This window comes from Sabethes cyaneus, chromosome 1 (assembly GCF_943734655.1).
Source record: "Sabethes cyaneus chromosome 1, idSabCyanKW18_F2, whole genome shotgun sequence".
NCBI lineage: Eukaryota > Metazoa > Arthropoda > Insecta > Diptera > Culicidae > Sabethes > Sabethes cyaneus.
Genome location: NC_071353.1, coordinates 2676271 through 2702961, shown reverse-complemented (window position 1 = coordinate 2702961; position 26691 = coordinate 2676271). Strand labels below are relative to the sequence as shown.

General features: G+C 41.1%; 1 protein-coding gene across 1 annotated transcript; it reads right to left on the bottom strand.

Moving 5' to 3' along the window:
- Window positions 1-3970: 3970 nt before the first annotated feature.
- On the bottom strand, window positions 3971-26691 carry LOC128733591 (cubilin). The gene is made up of 13 exons (XM_053827297.1): window positions 26444-26691; window positions 25262-25288; window positions 23753-23964; window positions 23470-23677; window positions 17786-18003; window positions 17540-17666; window positions 17227-17322; window positions 16057-16889; window positions 15828-15997; window positions 15576-15759; window positions 8668-8847; window positions 7778-7990; window positions 3971-4095 (listed from the first exon to the last, which is right to left on the bottom strand). Exons 1-13 carry the CDS (start codon window positions 26689-26691, stop codon window positions 3971-3973), a joined length of 2841 nt encoding a protein of 946 aa, XP_053683272.1.

The window sequence follows — 26691 nt, the reverse complement described above, 5'->3', positions numbered from 1 at the left end:
TTACTCCAATTTTAAACTTAACCAGGTTTTCAATATGTATTCCGAGTCACGAAAGTTTTCAAAATCAGAAACAAAAATAATTTGCGTGCCCCTCAGCAAACTGTCAGTCAGCCCAATTAACGAACACAGCTTGATAGTCATGGCCCTATTAACGAATTCTGGCTGTATAATAAAGGTAGAAACAGTGACCAGGTCTTCCCGTCCCAACCGGCCACACGAACTATATTCTTTCCTGTCAATCTAAGCGAATTTTATATCCAGAATGTAGGATGATTTATGTATTTTGGACGGGCGTAACTCGTAAGCTGTTTTTTGAACATTTCCATTTGATTTTGCCGTAAATGTCTAAAATAGAATACGTGTAACGCCTGTCCAAAATACATAAATGACCCTATTTGATGCGATAATATTCAAATCGGCGCAAGACTACACCCTGGTAAAAATGCAGCATCACACACACACACCATCGCGCATAGGGCCTAAAGAAACTGACTAAAGAAAAGACACTGGAGCTCAGTCACACACGGCCTCCTGTCATCATTAAACCTGATTTGCTCAACGATGATTGTTGTGCGTGACTCTGTTCAAAGTTGCTAGGAAAAGTTCGAACAATATTTTTTCGAGTTCAACATTTAGGCGATTTTATGAACTGTACGATACAAATTTGATTGCCTGGTGTTTTCGTTAGGCAGCACGGATCAATTTCGTGATGATACGATGATATTTGTTGCCGTTTGCTTGCAGTCATTATTTTCAGTCGCGTTCATCGACTGATACTCCGCAAGTTTTCGAGCAAAAGATTCAGAAGGTTTCATCGAGATTCATGCGCACTTGGTTTCGATGAACTGAAAATGAGTTACTTGTCAATTCTTTAGTCAGTTTCTTTAGTTGAGTGTGAATGGTGGTGTGTGGTTCAGTCGTGCTTAAAGAAACTGACTAAAGAATTGACAAGTAACTCATTTTCAGTTCATCGAAACCAAGTGCGCATGAATCTCGATGAAACCTTCTGAATCTTTTGCTCGAAAACTTGCGGAGTATCAGTCGATTAAAGAAACTGACTAAAGAAAAGACACTGGAGCTCAGTCACTCGCGGCCTCCTGTCATCATTAAACCTGGTTTGCTCAACGATGATTGTTGTGCGTGACTCTGTTCAAAGTTGCTAGGAAAAGTTCGAACAATATTTTTTCGAGTTCAACATTTATGCGATTTTATGAAATGTACGATACAAATTTGATTGCCTGGTGTTTTCGTTAGGCAGCACGGATCAATTTCGTGATGATACGATGATATTTGTTGCCGTTTGCTTGCAGTCATTATTTTCAGTCGCGTTCATCGACTGATACTCCGCAAGTTTTCGAGCAAAAGATTCAGAAGGTTTCATCGAGATTCATGCGCACTTGGTTTCGATGAACTGAAAATGAGTTACTTGTCAATTCTTTAGTCAGTTTCTTTACAGTCGATGAACGCGACTGAAAATAATGACTGCAAGCAAACGGCAACAAATATCATCGTATCATCACGAAATTGATCCGTGCTGCCTAACGAAAACACCAGGCAATCAAATTTGTATCGTACATTTCATAAAATCGCATAAATGTTGAACTCGAAAAAATATTGTTCGAACTTTTCCTAGCAACTTTGAACAGAGTCACGCACAACAATCATCGTTGAGCAAACCAGGTTTAATGATGACAGGAGGCCGCGAGTGACTGAGCTCCAGTGTCTTTTCTTTAGTCAGTTTCTTTAGGTCATCAGACTCATCAGTTCAAGTTCAGTGTTCACTGTTCAGTCTTCAGTAAAGAAACTGACTAAAGAATTGACAAGTAACTCATTTTCAGTTCATCGAAACCAAGTGCGCATGAATCTCGATGAAACCTTCTGAATCTTTTGCTCGAAAACTTGCGGAGTATCAGTCGATGAACGCGACTGAAAATAATGACTGCAAGCAAACGGCAACAAATATCATCGTATCATCACGAAATTGATCCGTGCTGCCTAACGAAAACACCAGGCAATCAAATTTGTATCGTACAGTTCATAAAATCGCCTAAATGTTGAACTCGAAAAAATATTGTTCGAACTTTTCCTAGCAACTTTGAACAGAGTCACGCACAACAATCATCGTTGAGCAAATCAGGTTTAATGATGACAGGAGGCCGTGTGTGACTGAGCTCCAGTGTCTTTTCTTTAGTCAGTTTCTTTAGTCTTCAGTGGTTGAGTGTAAAGAAACTGACTAAAGAAAAGACACTGGAGCTCAGTCACACACGGCCTCCTGTCATCATTAAACCTGATTTGCTCAACGATGATTGTTGTGCGTGACTCTGTTCAAAGTTGCTAGGAAAAGTTCGAACAATATTTTTTCGAGTTCAACATTTAGGCGATTTTATGAACTGTACGATACAAATTTGATTGCCTGGTGTTTTCGTTAGGCAGCACGGATCAATTTCGTGATGATACGATGATATTTGTTGCCGTTTGCTTGCAGTCATTATTTTCAGTCGCGTTCATCGACTGATACTCCGCAAGTTTTCGAGCAAAAGATTCAGAAGGTTTCATCGAGATTCATGCGCACTTGGTTTCGATGAACTGAAAATGAGTTACTTGTCAATTCTTTAGTCAGTTTCTTTAAATTCGGCTAAAAAGTTGTTACCGCGGGCATTAAAGAAACTGACTAAAGAATTGACAAGTAACTCATTTTCAGTTCATCGAAACCAAGTGCGCATGAATCTCGATGAAACCTTCTGAATCTTTTGCTCGAAAACTTGCGGAGTATCAGTCGATGAACGCGACTGAAAATAATGACTGCAAGCAAACGGCAACAAATATCATCGTATCATCACGAAATTGATCCGTGCTGCCTAACGAAAACACCAGGCAATCAAATTTGTATCGTACAGTTCATAAAATCGCCTAAATGTTGAACTCGAAAAAATATTGTTCGAACTTTTCCTAGCAACTTTGAACAGAGTCACGCACAACAATCATCGTTGAGCAAATCAGGTTTAATGATGACAGGAGGCCGTGTGTGACTGAGCTCCAGTGTCTTTTCTTTAGTCAGTTTCTTTAGCGGGCATTGTCCATCAAGTAGTGATTCGGCCTCCCCTATGGGCGGCATCAATATAGTGTATACAAGTGTACCGATGTTGGTAAATTGATGTTAGTACAAAGAAGAAATTTTTCATCATAGTGTGGGGGGAATTTTACCCTCATTGGGGCGGCATACGATCGTTGCCTGTCAGCGACGACTCAGGTGACGGTGTAGCTGGAGATGATAGTGTTATGGGGATGACGGTGTTGGAGCTAACGGACTCGAAAATGAAAATAGTGTTCTGTCGGAAGGGGAAAGCCGACGTACGGAAAAGTCAGCTAAATGTTTAAGAAATCTCCCAACAGGAGAAAAGAGCGGTTAGTGGAGGCCAGTGATTGTGAAGGGTGCATTAATTAACGAAATATCAAATTGTTTCGTAAGTGTTTAACACCGAACGCAACACGGTGATAGCAGGGAGCAGTTTTCTATATTATCCATCGGTTACTGTAATTATGAAATATTATCAACATTAATCGAAGATCGTACTAGTCAAAACTACATGGGTAAGTACTCTAACGGAAGGTTTTCAATTCCAAACATATCAATTTTTTGTGCAGGGAACTGTAGAGTAGGGCCATCATCATATCATACAAAAACCTCTCGTGTATTTGTAGAAAAAACACTTTTCTTTCTTTAAATCATTATCTTATATTTTTCGTTAACTCACGTTATTGATTCTTAAAATTACAGTTTCCTTTCCTTGTTTTTGTTAATTAATATCAAAATGAGTTCTATACTCTTAACATTTTCCATTTTTTTTATCCATTTTTCAGATGTTTTTTTTTCTTTTTATAATTTTTTGCTGTTATTTTATAATTTATGTAACAGTTTATTTTTTATTATAACAAACAACATTAGGAATTACTTTTATTTTTATTTCGTTTAAATGCCACAATTGTTCCAAGCGTCCTTACACGAGTCGGTTATCTGTTTGCCCGTAGTAATCTTGGAGTTGCGTGATAAACTCGAGTGCAGACATAAAATGTTTTGCTCGCCCAATGGGTAATCTACAAGAAGGACAATTGGAACAATTCCTTTTGTTAGTGTGGATTGTTATTTTTTTAATCCAACCGTCACGATTCCTGCTAAAAAACATCTCGCTTTGTCCGAGATCCTCGCCGTGCTGGGAAGGACCATCTGCGGATAAGTGGATGTGTGTTGAAATTTGGAGTGGGAAATATCGGAGAGGAAAAGCCACGAATCTATGAAACGTATGTGTGTTCGAGGCGAGGATCGTTTTCGGTCTGCCTAGGAGATGATTCTCAGAAAGCACTTTTCGATTACTCAACTTGAGCTTGTCTATGACGCGAGCTGGTTTTGGAATCCGTTTTGACCTATTTTTGTGGTTTCATTTCCGGGTCCGGGAGCAATTTGTAGGGTTATATATATAAAAAATTGTTTATAATTTTCTAGTTTTTTATTTATTGATTTATTTAGGAGCCCGTAGAAATGTGCACCGCAAAAAGGACACACTTTAGGTTCCGGAATGAACGTCTGTGTCGCCTGCATACGCGTGCGTTGCATGAATGTATCTGTTTTTTTTATATCATTTTTTTTTCTTCTGATTAAATTTTAGCTACGTCAGCTTTGTCCATTTCAATTATGTTCCTTTTTGAATTGTGTAAAATTTTCAGTAAGTCATTTTTGTTATTTTGTTAGGCAGTGATTATCAACGTGTCGTATACAGTGGCCACTCTCTGACGTTTATTGCTCGGACTTAACGATGATTCCAATGCGGTGATTCGAAAACTAGCTCGACTGTTTGTGTTTGTGTACGCAACTTTTTATTCGCTAATAAAACTAACATTTAAAACACAGAAATCCGGGCTTGTTCGCTCATACATTCACCACACGGTTACAAACAGGATTTCTGTGATCATACCGTTTTGCTTTCTTTTTCGCTTCCAACTTTTCCGTTTTGCTTCTGTTGCTTTTACTTTCGAAATAACAAACATTTAATCCTAAACTTTTATTACATGTTGACCTTCAACTTAGGTGCTAGTTTCCTTGAAGACGTTTCAACTGTTGTTTTTTCCTAATGTGAGTGATTGTGTGTACCATGTAACTTTCTGTCCTCCGTTATGTAGTGCAACATGGTTGTGTCTGTGTTTGCTTTTGTTTGTGATGTTACCTTATCGTTCGGTTTTAAATACGTATAACAGCGACACCTTATCGGTTTGCTAGATGCTGGTGAGTTTTCGACTTTTGCCGTTGGATGAGCACACATGATACAGCGGGCAGTAATTGAGCCAAGCTTATTTCATTTAAAAACAGAGACCAGCTCCATTTGTTAAAAGATAGATTAAGTTCACATAGCTAGTATGCTAAAAAATCCGAAATACCAGACCAAATTGTAAAGTCTTTTCATATATTCACAGTTATCAGAGCTAAAAAATGAGCTTCTCAAACATATCCCAAACAATGATGGAAATAGTGCCAGCGAAAAGAATTTCATAGGAGTGCTTTGAAAGCAAGGAAAGCGGAAAGCAAACAAACTCAGCCGAATTTTTACCCGCAGTGTCAGTGCACCCGGTTTATTTAAAAAAAACATTAACTGTACTAAGCTGCAACCGTTCTCGTTACGATTGATATAAATTTCATTCCTTTACTCACATAGTGAAACCAATAATTTAACCTTTAGCTATCTCTTCTGCGCTTCACAAACAGAACAAATTAGGAAAACATCTCAAAGTTTGCTTCCGACCCGACAGATGTCTCTCGCTGAATGTATTACTCAATGTTGCTGCTTTCTGTTTGTCTATTTACTTGTCAATTGGTCTGTAATAATTATTATTCACTGGAAAGGGCGAGTGGTGGTAGGACTACTTACTGAAAGTGCTGCTCTCTGTTACAAATTCAAAGACCTCTATGCTGGAAGATTCGAGGGGAGTCGCAATTCCCTTTGACGCTTTTCCACCTGTGTTAAATGCGGTTATCGTGACCGTTTCGTCGTGCGTGCTGGCGTATGTGGATTTTCGTGTGGTTGATATTAACGCTTACTCGCTTTTTCATCAGCGTGAGTGTATTATGTGTGTGTCTGTATGTATTCTTTACTATACGTGTGTAATTGAATGTGTGTGTTGGTGTGTGTTCGTTTGAAATTCACTTATTCTTTGGACGCTCACATTGTGTCAATATATCTTGGTTAACCTCACTTTCCTGCTTCTGTTAAATTCTAGCTGTTTATGTTCGTTACACATTCAATACATGGTTAATTGTTATGTTTACTTATTCGGTTAGTATTTAGTTCTTATTTGCAGTTTCATCTTTATATTTTTGCTTTGCAGGTTGCATTTTTTTTAGTATTTTAACTGTTCCGTTTTATTCTCCCACCATGTTTTGATTTTGGTTTGTATAAAAAAAAAAAAGAATAATGCCTCTGGAATGATTATGCTAATTCTCGTTGACTTGCACAAACAGGGAAGATCTCGTAAGCGTTTTTTTTATTCTGTCCGTATGCAAGTTGAAGATGGTTTAAAAAAATCCGACAGAGGGAAGGGTAAAAGAACTATTTCTCCTGACCTGTTCTATACCGTCTGATGGCTGTTGCGTTCTGTGTTTAGTCGTTTAAGGTTAGTTTACACATTGTTATTATTTCTGTATCAATGTCTATAGTCTACTTCGTACAAATATATAAAAAAACAACTGTATCCCTCCTTCCCATCAATTATGTTACAAATGATTTGCCGCCCCCATTCTAGATGTTATTGACGATTTTCCCTTTCGTATTTGTAGCTTGTGTCTGAGTGTTACTCGTGTCAATGGGCTTGTGAGCGAGCTGTTTAAATTCAAATATTTCCTAGATTCATGTGTTACTTGGATTATTTATATATTCCCTCTTTTCGGGTGTATTCAGCCACTACATTTTTTTGAAATGCTTTTCTTTTTAAGGGGTTTCTTATAAAATGAACTTTACAAATAAAACAACTTCACCGCTTCGTCTCGCATTTCTCGTCAAATTTCATAATAACTATGTTACATGTACAGTTTTTGTTTCCATTACTGCGTCTCGGAAAACCTAAACTAAAATATAATGTATTGCGATTGGTTATGAAATCTTTCTTTGTGTTTTGACCTTTTTTTTGACTATACTTGTAATATTTCTTCCAGCAGTTTCTACTACTGCAGCGTCGAGCATCTTGCTCGCTAGGGTAGTTGCTGTTGTTGCTGTTGAATACAAAAATCTTACCTTGTTTCCATTAATTTAAAATATTTAATTTATCTAATGTTAGTGTTATTCTTGTTTAATTATTGTTAATGCCTTTTCTTTTTTTGTCGGATACGAACAAAACTCACAGATGTCGTTAACGAATACAGATAGTACGAATTCCATTCCATTGATGCTTCGCCGCTCAGTTTGCTAATAATAAATAACTTTCACATTGTCCGCGGTGCTTGCCACGCTCGGGTACTGATAGTTGTGGGGATGGTGAAAGAAGTTGTACTCGTGCGTATCACGCCGTTGATTTTCACCCGTATCGTTGGCGTTTGTGCGATGATGGTGATGCTGATGACAATCACGGCCAAAGCAGAGTATTCTCAATACGGTGGAACAATAGTCGTATGGGTAGTAGTAGTACAGCGAGCAACAGTGTTGTCCCTGGTAGAAGTGCTGACAGAAGCGACAGAGACTGCAGTGTCGATAAAGCAGCGTCGCCGTCGGTCTCTCCGACCGCTATACACACTCACCGTCATCGTCGAAGCGGTCGCAGCTATTCACAAATAGGTCATCGTTCAAGTCGTCCGGATCGAGCAAGGTATCGTTGATGCAGACGTGCGGCGGTACACTGACGGGTGGCAGCGGAGCCGGCGGGATAACCATCGGTTCGCTGTTATTAATACCGTGGAGGCTGCCTGACAGGCTACCGCCGCCCTGCAAGTGCCGTCTGCTGGAGCCCAAACCTGTGAGAAGTATGTGAATCATGAGTAAACTAGGCGTTACCAGCTCTGATGCCTTTGTTGATGGTTTTCTGAATCTTTATCGATAGTGAAACCTGGAGAATTAGGTTACGGTTAGTTCCCTGGCTATTGCGGGATCTCTGGTTACCACCGACAACGATAGGATCAAGGAGATTCAACGATGCATTTAAATTGGAAATCGAATTTACTTTGCCCTTCATAGGACGCACTAACAGTGTTCAAAGAAGAGGTGTTGGGGCTCTCTTTGGCGGAAAGAGGTGCAGGCGCTTGAATCAAGAGAGGTAGAGAGATGCCCTTCGTAGGGCCCTATTACTGTATAACTCAGTCACTGTCGAGTCGAGTGAAATGGTCGTACTATACAAGTCGAGTAATTTTACTTCGCTGAGCGGTCGATTAAGTTGACTTACCATCAGAATCGTTTGGGCTCGACTTGCATAATATAAAAATAATCCAATCGAGCAAAGTGACAGACAGTTGCACTTTATGCGTACTGCGAAAAGTGCGGTATCATTGGATAACACAAGCGGCTGGAAAAAAACCGCAGGAATACTATACCGATAAAGCAGAACCCCATCAACAATAATCTCTCAAGTGTCTCGTCACTCGTTTTGCCTAAATAAAAACGGAAAACATAGAAAAGAAAACGTATTTACTTATACCGGTTGCACTGGTCGTCGAATCGTAGTGGGCAGCATTCCTATGCAGACCCAGCTGTCTGTGATGTCTGCGTTTTCTTTTTCGATGACAGAGAGTGCAAAGGAGACAGGTTAGGAACGAGCCGGCGGCTATGCAGGATATTATGAGCACGCCGTGATCCTCCTCGGGAACTATGGTGGTGCCTGGTGGATGGTTGACGTCGTGGTGGCGAAAAAGGTGAACGAGGTAGAAATAAAAGGAAAATTTATTAGCAAATTGTGCGGTGGAGTTTCGATGCGTGGTTAGAATATTGCTAGCAATTGTTGTGTTAGCGGTGTCTGGTGTTAGTGGTGTTAGTAAGGCGTGAGTGCAGTGAGGAACGCCCCGAAGTGAACTGTAGTATGCTTTCATCTCGTGACCGTTCCGGCTTGGTGAGTGTCATACTTATTGGTTATGCAATAGACGTTCTTATATAAGATTTGTATGAGTCAAACGCTAATATCAGTTAATTTTTGTAATACAATAATCAAACTATACTTCATAAACATAAACTGCCGTTGATGTTGACAAATTAGGTAGAAAAAGCGAAACTAAGTACTCGTGCTAATCGACTTGGCGTGAATGTAGGTTGAGGTGGGCTTGTGTGGATGGTCCTTCTGAACTCCAGTGAGAGCCAATCAGCGGGATTTACTATATTTAGAGTCTTTTCTGTTTCTGTTTGTGATGAGCGTGCGTTATATGAGGCTGAGAACGATTATCAAACTCTACTAAAAATACTCTTCATTCTCTGAACACCCGAAGGTTACTAATGGCAGTAATGAGTGTAAGAAAAAAGCAATTACTTAATTTTTATTCTACCATAGAATAGCTATCGGATGAAATAGAACGCAAAAGAAAAGTTCTTTAAAAGGAACAGGTAACTCACTTGATTTAGTTTTTGTTTCATTTTGATTTCTTATTTTTTTGCAAAGTTTGTCTAGAAAGGCGGCCATCGAAGGAAGCGTAGCTTCGTGTTTGCGAAACTGTGCGAACTATTGAGTACGTGTCTTGGTAGGCTACCATTTTTCGTTTGGGGTGAGTCATGCAGCTACTACAGGTGTGTTTGTGGTATTTGACTGGGTGCATTTGCATTCAAAAAAGTGCCGTACAGAAGGCGAACGCAACATTGCGGATCCCTGCATTTGACTTGACTTAGTGGAAGGAAGTTGTACGGTGATTCAGCTGGTGGTGGTGGTGGTGATGTCGTCTTGTGTCTATGTGTGCGTGTGTTTAGTGTTTGGCTGCAGGTGCAGGTTTTAAGCGTTCGTATCTGTTCGTTCGATTCCTGAAGGGATCGGATTGGGCTCACTCAGATAAGAGAACTTGCGTTATAGTAGTATTGGTAGTAGCAATTGTGTAGTATCCAGCTAAATGCCACCAGAAGAAAGTTATACATAACAGGATTAGGAATGGAAGTTGCTTCACCTTGTTTGTGGTACCAATTTTTGTTAGGTTGTTGTAGTAGTTGTAGTTGTTGTAGTAGTATTAGAAGTAGAAGTAGCAGGTTTGATAGTAATAGAAGTTGGTATTGGTTGTTGTCAGAGTTGTTATTAGCAATTGAAATTCATTGGTGACGATAGTTGTTTTAGGAGGCAGATTAATTGTAAAGAAGAAAAGTAAGAGAAAAAGTACAGGATGAGTATTTTTAGATTGAAAGTTTCAATTAGTTTCACGATTTTTATGAACCTCATGCTTAAAGGTGAATAGAAATTTTCATGATTTTGCAAACAGAATCGCATACAGTCGTTATTTTACTTTTAGGCTATGGCTTTCTTGTAATGAGAGCTGTCCTTAATCGTATAATAAAAATTTCTCCAAGCATAATCACTAATACAACATTTTGTGATTTATAAAACCACGGTAATATTTCTTTATGATTTTCCAATACTTCGAGCACTCTCCCTAGACCCCGTGTTACCAGAAGAAGACGAGCTGGATGGGGCCACGTTTGAGATCTGTTAAAACCCCATTAAAAATACGTACCGTAGCGGAGAACATTTTAGGCCGGGTGGAATGCAAACTTAGAGATAAGCAGTAGCAGAGAACTAGAACATCTTCGAGCATGTGGAATGGAATGACTGGTATGATAAAAACTGTAAAAGAGTGATGCATTCCCTAATCTTCCTGGAAAAATTGTTTTCAGGAGACGTGTAAGTTCTATCAAAAATGCAACGCTTCGCGCAATGGCCAATTGCGTCGCGATAAGAATAGTAGCATCACAGACAAACCGACCTAACACTCGCTGTTCCATTCTTGGCATATTTCCATTCCAACGTTTCCATATTCATTAAAGTATCTTTTGCTGAATTTTATTCAAAGAGTTATGTCTGTTTGTCTGTGGTAGTATCCTAATGGATGATCGTGTGGTAGCCGATAGGTGGACGAGAACCAGAATGGCGCCCATGTGAAGAACCATGGTGGCGGGGAAGCAGTTTCAATCATCCGTTCAACCAGCCTAAGAACAAAAATCGATTAAGGAAGGATGACATTGGAGCGAAGATTATTAATATTGATCTACCAAAGCTGACCATTTGTTTGCACTGGCTGATTGTAAGAATTTGAGATATAGAACAGCTTCCGGAGGAGTAGGCGATGAGCTGAGCGGTTCTTCCAAAAAGGTCGTGAATACAGAGTCCACACGTACCATCTATTCATCGATTTCAAAGCTGCATATGATACCATCGACCGAACAAAACTATTGAAAATCAAGGAGTAAAACGACTTTCCTGCGTCTGACTAAGCTGATTATGTCTACGATGGATGGTGCACAGTGCTGTCCGCGGATCTCTAGTAAATCATCGAGCTTATTCGAATTCCACAGAGAGGATTTCGTCAATGTGATGGTCTCTCTGGTAAATGGCTGGATAATGCGGAATATAGACCCCATGGTGGTCGTTAGCCTCTTATCCAGCAACTCCGATCCCGACGGGAGATCGGGTAATCAACCCCGGTGGAAACTAAGGTCGTATACTAACCGGGAAGGAGGTATAGTGAGTCTCGACACTATAAGATGGCAGCCCCATCGCGAGACTCGGTAGTGTTGCCCCAGTACGACTACACATCTAAATTTAATCCCACTTACAAAATTCAAGCAAATTCGGAGCGGAATATTCGGCATCGACCTAGGCGACGGAACAAGGACGACGAATGGAAACTCGGTACTTGGAACTGCAGATCGCTTAAATTCGCAGGTTGCGAGCGGGTGCTGATTGAACAGCTTAAACCCCGCAAAGGTATGAAAGATCCGTGGCGGAAAGGCCCAGTTTTACCAGAGCGGTGGCACTGCCAACGAACTGGGAACGGGCTTTGTAGTGTTGGGCGGAATGCAAGATCGCGTGATAGATTGGCAGGCGATCAACGAGAGAATTTGTGTATTGAGGATAAAGGGCCGTTTCTTCAATTTATAGCATCACGTGCACTGCCCGCACGAAGGTAGACCCGACGATGAGAAAGAAGTGTTCTACGCGAAGCTGGAGGCAACGTACGACAGCTGCTCGTCACGGGACATCAAGATCGTCATCGGGGATATGAACGATCAGGTCGGAAGGGAAGAAATATATAAACCGGTGGTAGGATCCCATAGGCTGCACACCGACACGAACGATAACGGCCAACGATGTATAAACTTCGCAGCTTCCCGAGGCCTGGTGGTGATCCGAAGCACCTTGTTCCCGCGCAACGATATCCACAAAGCCACCTGGAGATCACCTGACCAGCGTACAATGAACCAAATTGACCACGATCTCATAGAGGGCCGGTTTTTCTCTAACATCACGAACGTACGCTTCCGACGGGGTGCGGATATTGATTCTGATCATTAGCTAGTAGCAGTACATGTGCGCTCAAAGCTGTCCACCGTATACCGGACACGTCAAAGCCGCCCTCCTCAGCTGAACATCAGGCAGCTAGATAACCCGCAAGCTGCCGAGAACTACGCGCGAATACTGAATGAAGCACTGCCTTCTTCCGAGGAGGTGCTTCAAACCTCGAAGACGGTTGGAGCAGAATACGCACTAGGTATTGAGCCTCGCAGTACACAAAATGATTGGTTTGATGGGGAATGCCAACAAGCGGTGGAGGGAAAAAAACTGCTTGGAAAAAATATCTAAGTACTGCCACTAGAGAGAACCTGGCCAAATACCGACGAGCTAGGAACCAGTTGATCACGATCCTGAGGAGGAAAAAGCGCCAAAAGGAGGACAGAGATCGTGAAGAATTAGAACAACTATTCCGAGCTAATGACACGCACAAGTTTTATGAGAAGGTAAACCAAACTCGGAAGGGCTACACACCGAAACCTGACATGTGTAGGGATGAGGGAGGGACTCTAATCAGAAACGAGCGCGAGGTGGTCGACAGATGGAAGCAGTTCTTCGATGAACACCTCAATGGCAAAGTCGCAGAAGGAGGCGAAACGGAAATTAACCTAGGAGCGCCCATGGAAGATAGTAATGTCTTAGCACCTGATCTCCAAGAAGTCAAATGAGAAATCAGGCTGCTGAAGACCAATAAATACCGCCTACCAGCAGAGCTTTATAACCATGGCGGACAAACGCTCTACACTGGGTTATTTCGAGGATTTGGGAGGAGGTAAAGCTACCGGAGGAATGGATGGAAGGAGTGGTTTGTCCCATCTACAAAAAGGGTGATCGGCTAGACTGCTGCAACTATCGCGGTATTACGCTGGTAATCGCCGCCTACAGGGTACTCTCCCAGATTCTGTTACGCCTGTTGTCACCGATAGCACAAGGTTTCGTAGCGAATTATCAGGCGGGTTTCATGGAGGCTCGCGCAACTACGGACCAAATTTTTACTATCTGACAGATCTTGCAAAAATGTCGGGAGTACAACGTGCCCACGCATCACATCTTTATTGATTTCAAAGCAGCATACGATACAGTCGATCGAGACAAGCTATGGCAGATAATGCACGAATACGGTCTTCCGGATAAACCTACGCGACGGATCAGAGCTACATTGGATGGAGTAATGTGTTTCGTACGCATCTCGGGGACACTCTCGACTCCCTTCGAGACGCGGCGAGGGTTGAGACAAGGTGACGGTTTACTCTGTATGCTGTTCAACATCGCTCTTGAGGGGGTGATCCGACGAGCGGGCATTGAAACGAGAGGCAAGATGTTTACCAAGGGTAGCCAACTTCTAGGCTTTGTAGATGACTTCGATATCATAGCCAGGAACTTTGCGACGGCGGAGGCAATCTACGCCAGACTGAAAGCGGAGTCTAGGAGAATTGGGCTAAAAATAAATGCGTCGAAGACCAAATACATGAAAGGAAGAGGCTCAAAGAAAACAAATGCGCGTCCCCCACGGACGGAAACGGTTGACGGCGACGAACTAGAAGTGGTAGAGTAGTGTGTGGATTTGGGATCGCTGGTGATCGCGGACAACAACACTAGTAAGGAGATCCAGCGGCGCATCCAAGCGGGAAATCGGCCCTACTTTGCCCTTCGTAAAACACGAGCCACCCCGGCTCTATGCTGAAGAAGAAGCAGAAGAAGATGGTCTCTCTTGCCTGCTGGTCAACATAGTAGAGCTGTAGGGTGTCATGAACCGAGCGGATACCAACACGTGGGGGACGATTTTCAACAAATCTTATTGATCCGTCTACTTCACCAGGACATGCACCTGTCGGTAGCTGAAAGGTACACCAGACAATGTTGGGTTGAAGTTGGATACGTACAAAACAAAGTACATGCTAGAACCGGCGGAACCGAGGCTAACCGTCGCCGCTTAAGTTGATAATGTACCGAACGCGATGATGAGTTGGAGGGAGAAATTTGTCTATCTTGGCTCACTGATGACGGCGGTCAATGACTCCAGCCGTGAGATTCGGAGGAGACGAGTATTTATGTTCAAGAGGCCATATCGTAAGACGGCTTATCAAATATTTTCTCCGGTGACAAAGCCATATGCTTGCCTAGTAACCTTAGCGGAGTCAAACTAGGGGGTGTTAAAATTTAACCACCTCAACGACTGTACTGGACCTGCTTGCAAAAACAACTAAAATGTTTTTTTTTATTATTTAAGGAAAGGTACAAATTTTCTGAATTAAACGGATCAAAACATTACACCTAAAATCATACGTAAAAGTTAGAATCAAATGTACAAGATGTGAGTTGGAAAATCAAACAAATAAACGATGGCCATTGAAGGTCTAAACGAAAGTGGAAAATTTACAGTTTCAACCAGGAAATTCGTGCAATTATTAGAAAACGTGCAACGTAACGGGTTATCATCGCTGAGCGGTCATTGCTTGACTAGTCGAATGTTGTAGAAGCAGAAATCTAAAGGTTGTTTCAAAACGCGCTCGTTCGTTCTAAATTGTTTCTACAAACGGGTGCAGATGACGGTATCAACCAAAAGCTGACCGGTCGGACTTCTTGCCAAACAGGGCTCAAAACTGTGCAAGCAACTCTAGTTAGTTTGCTGTTAGGCTATTCGTTCGATAAGATCTAGCTATTGAATGAAACCCTTTTTATTTGAAGTATTTTTCTAGTTGAAATTTCATTTGCTGAGACAGTTTTCGATCAAAAAACGCATTTTCATCTACTCATGAGCAAAACAAAAATCAAAACGCGAATGTCTAGCTTTTGCTCTGGCAGTGATGGTTTGAAGTGGGATTATTTTTCACTCGGTTCTGATAGCAGCTGCCAAAAAATACGCTAACGGAAATAGACCATAGAGTTCGGCACATCCTACTGTGGAACGGAATAGAGAGATCACGCGTCACTACTCAGTTGGTGTGTCAGGGTTGGCATTTTTTGTTTCGATGAAACTGAATCCGAATCGAACTGATAAAATACTTGAAATAAAAGGAAATTATACTGCGAAAAAAATGAACTGAAATCCGTTCGACTCACTCACGACTCACAGTGCATTTCATCGCTATTGTCCTGGGAGCCGCAGTTCTTGACACCGTTGCAACGCAACCGTTCCGAGATGCAGTAACCGGAACCGAGACACTGAAAATGGTACGTCGACTCGCACAGCAGCGAAATCGTTGAGCTGGGCCCGATTGGAGAATCCTGCACTTCGGTCCAGATTACGCGGAAACCCTGTCAATGAAAAGAACCACCTTCGGTTGGTATTCACTGCTTAGAAAAGCGAAGGCGAATGTTGTTACCTGTGCCCCAATGGCCTTGTCTGCGCTAGTGAAACTGATTCGAGCGGTTTGGCCGTGGGTCACGTACTGCCAGTGCTCCATAGCGGGTTTCTCGCCACACATCTCGATAGGTGACATGTCCGATTCGGGCGAGAGCCACAAACGCATAACGGCTGCAGCGCATCCACGAGCTGCGGGGATAAAAAGTTTCGATTAAAAGTCCAAAGCTGGTCGAGCGTTTTTCACTTACTTGCAGGTTCTCCTTCAATTCCGAAAAAGTCAAAATTCAGCAGTATCTTGTAACCGATCCGTGCCGAAATATACCAGTTACATGCCCGCGAGGCTAGCCCCTTGCCGGGTGCATCATAGTTAGACGGGAAGTTGGGCGATGTCACAACGCCGGAGTCCTCTCCGGAGTAGTTGCCACCGCAGTCACCGAACACAGATTTGGCAGTTTCGAAAATGTACCGTGCTTTGAACCCACTGGCCACGTTTTCCTGATCCGTGTGCAGCACAACTCGAATACCAACAGCTCCGCGGGGACTTTCCACTGGACCAGGAGCCGTCAAGCTACAATATCTGCCCAGGAATCGATCCGTTCCGTCCCGGTACAGGACGTACATCTCCAGCCAGTCTTCGAAGCAAACGGATGTTCCATACGCACCGTAAGTGGTGTTCGCACCATCTGCTTTGACCTTAAAGTGATCGAACACGATCGTCACCTGTTCGTTCGGAGTCGCCAGAAACACATACGAGCAGTTCGTTTCGGAGGGGTAGTTCGACGGATAGCGAGGACTGTTAAATTCGCCCTTTTTGCGCGAAGTGCTCCGATAGGTGAAGCTGCAGGTCCCATCCGGTGCGGCCGTTCCCGGGATCTTGTACTCCGTCTCGAAGGTGTACTTCGCCTTGAAGCCACGGCCTTGCAATTCACCGGAGCTGAACACCATCACCAGCCGGGGTCCGTCGCTGATGACGGCATGGGGAAGCTCGTTGCCGCACAGTTCGTGGTCGAATTTATCGTATGCGTCCGCCACCTCCTGGCCCTTCAGGTAGACCTTCAGGTATCCGTCCGTGCAGTTGGAGCTGTCGAAAGAAAATTAGGAAGTACAGTGCAATGCCATTAGTCTGCAACATGCTGATGGGAATGAGCTCAATCAATGGTGCCGAATAGCTTGAGTAAACGGAAATCTACTTAGTCAAAGAACGTCTGATATGTTCTATCGATTAATTTTTCGTTTCAATTAACGAAAGGCTCTATCACCAGCTGGCATTTACTTTCGCCGCTATTCGCCGTTGTGATAATGAACTTAATTGATGTGTGAAAGGAAAGACAACTTGGGAAGGAAACGAATCAGGATGGAAGCCACGATTATTGGTTGGTTTGTTAACAGTCAGTGCAACATTATGCTTGGCTACTCACTCGCCCTTGTGCTCTCCTTTCGGAATTTCGAAAATCGAGAATTCCAGTTTCACCCGCTCCAGGTTTTGCGCGTCCTGCATGCCGTAAACAAAATATCTGCGAAAGTGGAAAATGTGATGATGAGTTTTTTTTATTGATAAAGAGTTTTCCATAACTTTTACATAAATGTCTTATTATAAATTTTAAACTAGAATACTGAGTCGTTTCGTATAAGCGCCTTTGCCATACTAAAAACCCTCCAATCATTCTATAAAACGAAAATTTCAATGTAACTCTTTGTAATGCCTAATGATTGTAAATAATTCATACTCACCTACAAACTACTTTCGGTATATACGGAAAGGGATAGTTGGGCGAGTATACAAATCCCGTCGATTCTTTCTTCGATAGGATCTTCTGGTCACATTCCGAGCCCCGAATGTGCATTCCATCGTTTTCTCCTATTAGAAAATAAAACAAAAACAAGGTACACGCGAGGTACAATTTCAATGAAAATTTTATTACAGGACAGAGAGCTATTCGTTGTACAACGGCGGAGAGAAATTCATCATCTACTCACGAATAAAATCCAGCTTGACGAAGCTTTCGCTGAACTCGAAAATCCCCTTGAAACCTCGGTTCTGTGTGTTGGCCGTTCGTTGCAGTGTCGAGAAGTGCACAAACAGATACTGCTCACTGGAGTATAGCACCAGGTTCCGCTGCTGACCGCAGTACGTGCCAACCACGGCAGATGTGTTGTCCGGTCCGTCGAACACACGTACATAGTCGAATGGACAGCTGTTGGGGAAAATAAAGCATACAACGATAAGCCTCACTGCGGTTCTGCTGGAAAGATTAATCGATGATTGGATGTTGAAAGTTGCATATACCTAGAATATGGGATGGAATTAGTCTCGTGTTATTCGTACATCGGCAGCAAGTTAAATGAATGCACAAACTTTATACAAACACCTTATTCTACCCAGCACATACGTAGCCGGTTGTATTGCACCGACTTTAACAAAGACATCATGAACAGTATAGTCCTATCTGATGCCATCAGGCTATCGGAGAGAACGAAACCACCGTGGCATAAAACGCTGCTTCCGTAAATGGCTGTGTGACACGTTTCTGTCTTCCAACGTCATCATTCGTCCATCTCAGGACTAGGGTGTTTTCAATTACTGCGCCTTGGCTTGATAGTGGATGACATGTTCCGAAGTCATGCATTAGAAAAGCAGCAAACGATGGGTTCCTAAAGTTTTATCACAATGTTTCCCATTAACTGCATGTGCGAGCTCTTTATACGATGGTGAAAGAAAGGCGAGGCTGGCTCACAGATTGCAGGACACGGCAAGCAGCCAAAGAGCAATTTCACGTTCCAGGCAACCGAGAACGGAATCAGCCAATTAGTCGAATTAGGTTTTTTTTCGTCTGTTTCGTGACCTGTTCATCTAGACGTAGTTTTACGTCTGTTAGTCGGTGAACGAAATTCAATTGTACCATTTGCCTGACCGAACAGAGTGATGGGGAAAGAGTCGTCTCTTTTATTCCGTCGTCGTCGTCGTTGATGTAATTCTGTAGAACGCAGGCAATGTTGTATTTGTAGGTGTGTCTGGTTTAGCTTGCCCCTGTTTGTTGCAGACATTTGTTTTCATTTATGCACGGAAAACGTTTACCGTCTAGAATTTTGGAATTTATGGTTTCCATCCACCCGACTCCGGTGATTACATTTTCTGATCAACCTAACTTGTAGCTCAAAAATAAGCTGAAAAATAAGTTATTCTAAATTCCTAGTAAAGATCATCAATATTTCCAAAACCGAAGCCACAGCAAAAGACCACAACAGAGTCTTTTGCTGTGGCTTCGGTTTTGGAAATATTGATGATCTTTACTAGGAATTTAGAATAACTTATTTTTCAGCTTATTTTTGAGCTACCAAAAAGAAACCAATAAAGATACGATTCACACAGTATGAAAGTGACATCCGGTAGCGAATACTTAGATGAAAACTGTACCGGAAAATAGTGGGAAGGTTCAAAGAAAAGTTACAAGCTTTACAGCCAGCGGTAATGGCGGTATAAAAAACGGGAAATAAACTTTTGCGATGGATTCGCGTAAAAGTTGTTCAATATATTCAAGCTCCGACTATTGAAGAGGAGCTGAGCTTTGATAGACATGATAAAGCGCTCCAATTTTCTGACTGTCAATGAAATGAATTAATCGGTGAATAATCACGCTAGCACAGAGCTCGCGACTAATTACTTCAACAGTCATGAACACTGTAAAACTTTTGCATTTATAAGCTTTGTTTACTTTCCTTTTAAAGCACTATATACTTGCATGTGCATGAGTCACTTGCTTGCATGAGTCTAAGAAGAGTCGAAGAGGATTACAAGAGGAGTCCGACAGCCACCAGTCCAAGTGGCAGTCCATGATGTGGCCAACTGATCCAAGTCCAAGAAGAGCCAAATGAAATCCAAATGAAATAGGTAAATGACAAAATATGAACCTTTCTGATTTTGATGAAACTTTACCAGCATGTTTGATAGGGCGAAACATACACCTCACACAGATTTTGGCACCATGTGGATTCCAGACTCATTTTTAAAAACGGCGTTTTGATTTTCATGAGTATTTTGTTGTTTGAAAGTTTGTATCTCGAAAACTATCGATTTTACAAAAATTATGTCTAAGCAAAAGTTGTAGAAAATTAATTTCTGAATATGAAAAAATATGCACTGAAAAAACTACAAGGTATACAGCCCTAAGGGTTTGTACGAAAGGGTGACGTAGGACTATATCAGATCATCAGTTCAAAGTACAATGCCTGCAACCTTCGAGACATAAAAATTTCTTTTAAAAATCACTTGTGTGCATCATAAAGTTTGAAATGGTAATCAATTATCCTCCTACAACACGGGTGAGGGGTCTCAAAGCATCATAAAATAAATAAATACAAAATAAATTCATGTGTGCCTCCAAAAAACCCCACACGCCAAATTTGGTGCCATTTGCTTGTTTAGTTCTTGAGTTATGAAGAAATTTGTATTTCATTTGTATGGGATCTCCCCTTCTTAAAGAAAGCAAAGGTTCTAATCCACCATAGAAAAAATCCCCCCTCCCCTTGTTAAAAGATGGATGAGTCTCATTATACCATAGAAATAATTCTTGCCTCATGAAACCCCTACATTCCAAATTTGGTTCCATTTGCTTGATTAGTTCTAGAGTTATGAGGAAATTTGTATTTCATATGTATGGGAGCCCCCCTTCTTAAAAGAAGAAGGGGTCTCAGTACACCATAGAAAAACATCTTACCTCCAAAAACACCCCACAAGCCAATTTTGGTTCCTTTTGCTCGAATACTTCTCGAGTTTTGAGAAAATTTGTGTTTCATTTGTATAGGAGCCCCCCTCTTACGCCCCCTTAAAATTGCTCTCTTACCCCCCTAAAAAATTGCTGGTAATTTTATCTATCCACCGACATATAAATTGTTTAATTTCGTTCAGTAGTTTAGTAGTTATTAGCATTTGAAATCTTTCATTCAAACGTTACACTTCTATTTTCGTTTTCACAAAGTGCTACCCAGTCCCAGTATAGTAAACAAACACGTAGTCCTACGTCAAAAATATTTTACCAGTTTTTCAAAAATTTGAAAATAAAACTTAAAATCAAGATATCAAAAATATACCATTTTTGAAACATTTTAATTTTTTTTGGAAACCACCGACCGAGAAGTTTTAATCTAAGTTGTTCTTACTTTCAGGACGACGACACTGTGCAGGCCCTTACGACTTGCAAGATACTGCGCGTGACATTGTTCGTCTGTCAGCGTGTTTACCACGATTCTCAGCGCGGGTTTTCGGAGAAAGGCTCCGTTCCTATGAAAATAGACCAATTTCGAGTTTTTAGTCTTGACCTTGAAATGCGGTCAAACATTGGACAAATGGTAGGAGTCACAACGACAACTTGTTAAGCATAGCTTCCAATTACCCCCCCCCCCCCCCCACCTTACCATTCCACTCTTTCCCCTCTATTTTCCAAAAAAAAAAATCATTACTTTCTCTACCGTCCCTTCATCAATTGTAGAACCACCGTTTCAAAAAATATTAAGGGGGCATAGTACTTTTTCAGGTCTGAAAAATCGAATTTTTTTTATTGTTTATATCAAAAGATTAACATTTTTAGCGTATGTGTTAAAAGCCGTTGCGATCAATTCCAAAAAATGACAAAGTTACAGTTATTTGTACCGCGCATGTCTGGAACGATTGCACAGCGCATAAAAACTTCAATGCCTTTTTTCTCGGAACCAGGTTTTCAAAGTCTCAAATAACTCAAGAACAGCTCAAGCAATTCTCTAGCTTCTTTTTTGTTTCAAAGCTTATAAATTTGTCTTGTCTTTGACCCATCCTTCTTTCGATATTGCAATTTATGTATTTTTTAGAAACGTTTGACGTCAAAAACCGACTTTATGTTAATATCCGCCATTTTGTTATGCGTTCGAATTTTAAAAAAAGGATAGGTCAAATACAAGATAATTTAATATACTTTCATGTCGTTTTGAAATTTTTCATTTCGGATAAGCCCCCGAGCGCCAATCCATGGTACCACAATTCATGTTTTTTTCGAATGATCAAGGAGCCGTAGGGGAAGGGGGAAGAGGTTCCCATATGTAAACAAAATTGTAAATATTAGTAATACAGTGTTACAATAAAGTGTTTACAATGCAAAACACCCGAATCGATTCGTCTTTCGCGGTATCGAGAAACTAACATTTGAAATAAGGCCAAAAATATGGTGCAAAAAGTACTATGCCCCCTTAATAAATATGTTTGACCGCATTTCAAGGTCATGACTGAAAACTCGAGGTTGGTCTAAAAAACCATGATAGTCGTTGTTTTATGAAGTCCGTCCATGAAAGTTGCTCCATCACAGAATAACTTTTAAAAGGTTGCAAATCACTTCTATTTTTTCAAAAAAAAAATTAATGATTTCCAGAAATGGTATATTTTTGATATCTTGATTTTCATTTTCAAATTTTTGAAAAATTGGTAAAATATTTTTTAGTGCATATTTTTTTCATGTTCAAAAATCAATTTTCTACAACTTTTGCTTAGACATAATTTTTGTAAAATCTATAGTTTTCGAGATACAATCTTTCAAACATAATACATATGAAAATAAATACGCCCTTTTTAAAAATGAGTCCTGAATCAAAATGGCGCCAACACCTATGGAAGGCGCAAACTTCTTCCTATCAAACACGTTTGTAAAGTTTCATCCAATTCAAAGAGGTTCATTTCAGATTTCAGCTTTCTTAGGACGATTTGGCTTGGAACTACTCAGAAGAGGTACAAGTACCAGCGAACCACATGCCCTGGCGGGTGTTGTGGGTTCGAATCCGTTATAATCTCAGATTATAGCTTGATTCGACTCATGCACCTTCCAGCATTGGACAAAAGGTAGGAGTCAAAATGACTACTTGTCAAGCGTAGCTACCAATATCCCCCCCCTTCCTTTCTGTTCTTCTCCTCCTTCACCAAAAATTTTCATTTCTTTTCCCTACCGTCCCTTCATCAATTGTAGAACCATCGTTTCAAAAAATATTAATAAATATGTATGACCGCCTTTCCAGGTCAAGACTAAAAACTTGAGATTAGTCTACTCAGAAGAGTCCAAGTTCAAGAAGAATTCAAGCAGAGTTAAAAAAAATTCAACAGGAATCCAAGAGCAGTCTAAGAGGAGTCCAAGAAGAGTTCAAGAGAAGTCCAAGTGGTGTCCAAGAGCATTCCTAGAAAAGTAAAAGAGCAGTCCGAGAAGAGTCCAAGAAAAGTCCAAAAGGAGTTAATGAGGATTGCAATATAATTTCAAGAGGGGTACAAAAGGGGCCCAAGAGAATTCCAAAATCAATCTGTTAGAAGTCCAAGAGCAGTTCAAGAGGAGTTCAACAACAGTCCAAGAGGATTCCAAAAAGAGCTTAAAAAATCTAAGGGGAGTCCGAAAAAGAGTCTAACAGAAGTCCAACAAGAGTTCAAGAGAAGTTCAAAATTTATTAAAATTTCTAATTTAACATTGATTATATTGTCCAGTTCCTTCAAGAGAAATGTAGCGGACGCCCGTGGGGAGTTAGCAGAGTTATAATATGTTTAAATCCATCGATTGGAAAACAGAGGAGACGGATGGTTATTTTTCAACTTGACATATCGCGGATTGTGAGCATGTTTGGCTTATCTCTACAAAAAAATGGAACCAGACCATACTTACTGGGGTCCTCCGAAGAACAGGTCAAAATCGCGGAACTCGATCCGTACCCGCTGGTTTGGTTTTCCAATGAACTGATATGTGCAGGACATATCTTTTGGATAGGCACCTGGATAAGTTGGTGATATAATAGCACCCGTACGTTTCTGAGCAAAATTAATTACATAGGAACATGGCGACCCAATGACCGGCTGACCAATCTCGTATTCAGCTGAAAAAGATATGTGCGCGTTTGTTAAGGTTTAGGGCAGGGTCAAGTCAGTTTCGTATCGCAACAAACACTTACATTCATTAATAAAGGCATATCGACCCTCGAAAATATCCGGCGTTGTCGAGTTCTTATCCGTATAAAATGACAATGCAATAGCACGGTACAACGAAATGCGACGACGTGGCGGTATAGGACCACAGTAGCGTCCACCGAATGGTGAGTTTATCAGTTCGGCCGGATCGGACGACTGAACTTCGGCGTACACGTCCATGTACTCGTGGACGCAGCTGGATGGTTCGATGTCATGGTAAAGGTGTAAAAAAATAGAAGAACAAAAAAAATGAAAACTATAAGTTCTGCTGTCACCGGTGGTTTAGTTGAGGTTAGTTTCGTTCATAGCAGAAAAGTTTAGATTCGAAGGAGAAGTTTGTTTTATCGAATGTAAATCTAGTAAAAGGAAATATTGTAAGATTAAGAAAGCAGCTACTGTAAATGGCATTCCTTCGGCGAATGCTAAAAGCGAATCCGCTTTTTTATTTTTAAATCAAGCAGTTAAGCTCAAAACTTTTGGATGGTGTTATGGAGGTTAATACAGAAAAAGCATTTAAAGCATCTTCTACCTATAGAATCGATTCACTAGAAGCTAACCGTCGCCAGTTATCGGGTATCGAGAAAATGTTGTGGTTTGCTTTCATTTTGCTAACAACAATCCGCTTTACGTGATTGAACTCTATCAAATCTACCAAACGATGTAACATGCAGTGAAAAAAGAAAACTAAAAACATTCCTTAGAAAGACAAGACAAAAGAGATGGCAGTATGTCTAGAAGAGCTGAATAAAAGCTGTTTTTTTCAACGGCTGCGCGATGTGACTGCTGACAATGACAGCGTCGGAAATGATGAAACCGAATATGATTGATGATGATTCCGGTCGTGCCGGACTGCTAGGGGTTTCACCATTATGTTTTTTTGTTCCGTATAATGTTCCGATTAGTACTGATTGTTGTCGGAAAGTGAATCTTGCGATTACGGGTGGTTCGAAGCTCTATAGACCATAGTTTTGGTTTTGCCGACTTGATAACATCTGTTTTTGTTTACTTTTGCTGACTTAATGGCTGCCGCCCGGTCGGATGGATGATAAAGCTGATCTATTGTAGTTTGGATTAAACCGAGCAGGGATAGTTACACGGAATCCTGTGTGTTTTAGAATAGCATACAAAGATCGATTTTCACATTTTTATCGTGCAAAAAATCATTTCAGTATGAAAGCATGCAGAATTGTTATAATCTACTCTGTTCAAAGACATTCTCTACTTATCAGTAAATGATATTCAATTGATACTCTGGATGAGGGATGAGCAATGTGAAAATGGTGTGATAGTGCAATTTGGCGGTGCATTTTGTGTTGGGGAAGTGGCAAGTGAAATGAAATTTTGCTTCTATTCGAATAGATAGGTATTTACAAAGACGAAGAACGAGCCAGTCGGCAGAAAGAGAAAACAGGGCGCATGTGGCTCTTGCGGAAATGAGATTTTTTTTTTCGATCAGAATTTTCAAACGATGATGGCTAATGCATGGTACTTACGCTGGAAGTTCACCAACTGCCGCTCCACTATAGGTGGTTGGTGGTTAGGTTGAGGAGGTGGTGGTTGATGTGTGAATGGGTGGATTTTTGATTGAAGGTGCAATGAAAGGAAGAAGAAACACATTAGCTTCTGATTGTTTCTTTACGTTTTTTCAGTTATCTTAGTTTGTAGGTTCCCGAGTGTATACAAACTGCAAGCTTTTTAAATAGTCATTTAAGAAAGATATGAAAATTGTGCTTGCCTTAATGTGTTGTTTTAGTTAATTTAATTTTTATTACTTTAAATCTTTCAGTTTGATTGTGGTTTGATGTCTGATAATGAAGTTCCGGTGAATGTAGTGTGAATTATGTTAAGTGTACTTCGAAGTGATTAACGTTTACATTAGCTCCAAATCAATTGCTACACCGATGCCATTAAGTAACGCGCCAACACATCTACTTTGTGGGATGTAATGTCATAAAATGGGAGTAGGGTGGGTGGATCTGTTGCGAACATCGAGATGAATTTTTTTTTGTTGATAGCGCTGGCCCCCGATGAGCTGTTTGCCCGGCACACATTTGTCATAAAGCAGGTGTTTGGGACAGGCCCAGCTCGGGTGGCGCATGTTACTGTGGTTTTTTGTTTGCGTATGCTCCGAAACAAAGTCTGTTTACGATTACCATTTGAACGAGTGGTGGTTTGCGGTACTTTTTCTGAGGGTGACTACATCGATTGCGGTATAATTTTTTAAAATATGTGGGAGTTCATTTGATTAAATTAAATGATAATAGTATAATGGTTGTAAACAAAACGCAGTGACTAGTATTTTTTTCATTAAACTATCATGACACGCGTTTGTAGACTACATTAATGTCCATGTTGACGACCATTACACTTTCTATTTGATAGACATATTTCAAACATCAAAGCCTACATGTCATGACAATTTAACCTTCTCATGAACTGCCGAAGGAAAATTGATTTGAATCAGTTCTCTGTGTATCGCCAAAGTTCATGATTTTTAATATCTAACATTTGCGCGTTTTGAACCTGGTCAACCTCTTCAAGCATACTTTTTTAGTGTTCGAAAATGTAGTTTGGTTTTTCTGTGCCATTAGACGGCGTGAAGAGGAGGTTCGATCCTTCTGTTTCGGTAACCCGGTTGATCGCGTCACTCTAACGAGCTGCTGATGATTACTTACTCCGGTGGTGATCCTCTTAGGTTGAACGACGTGAACGTAACGTCAACCCGCTGACCTGGACCTGCTAGGAAAATGTACAGGCACTGGCGCGAGTGGTTCGTCGGATTGGTGAGCAGTGGCGCGTTGAATGTCCCGTTCGCTGGACCGCCGGCACGGGATACGAACGTTTGGTCACATTCTGCGAAAAGAAGAAAGAGGAAAAAAAGGTCAGGTGGGTTTTTGTCCAGTTGGTATTGGAAATATGGCAT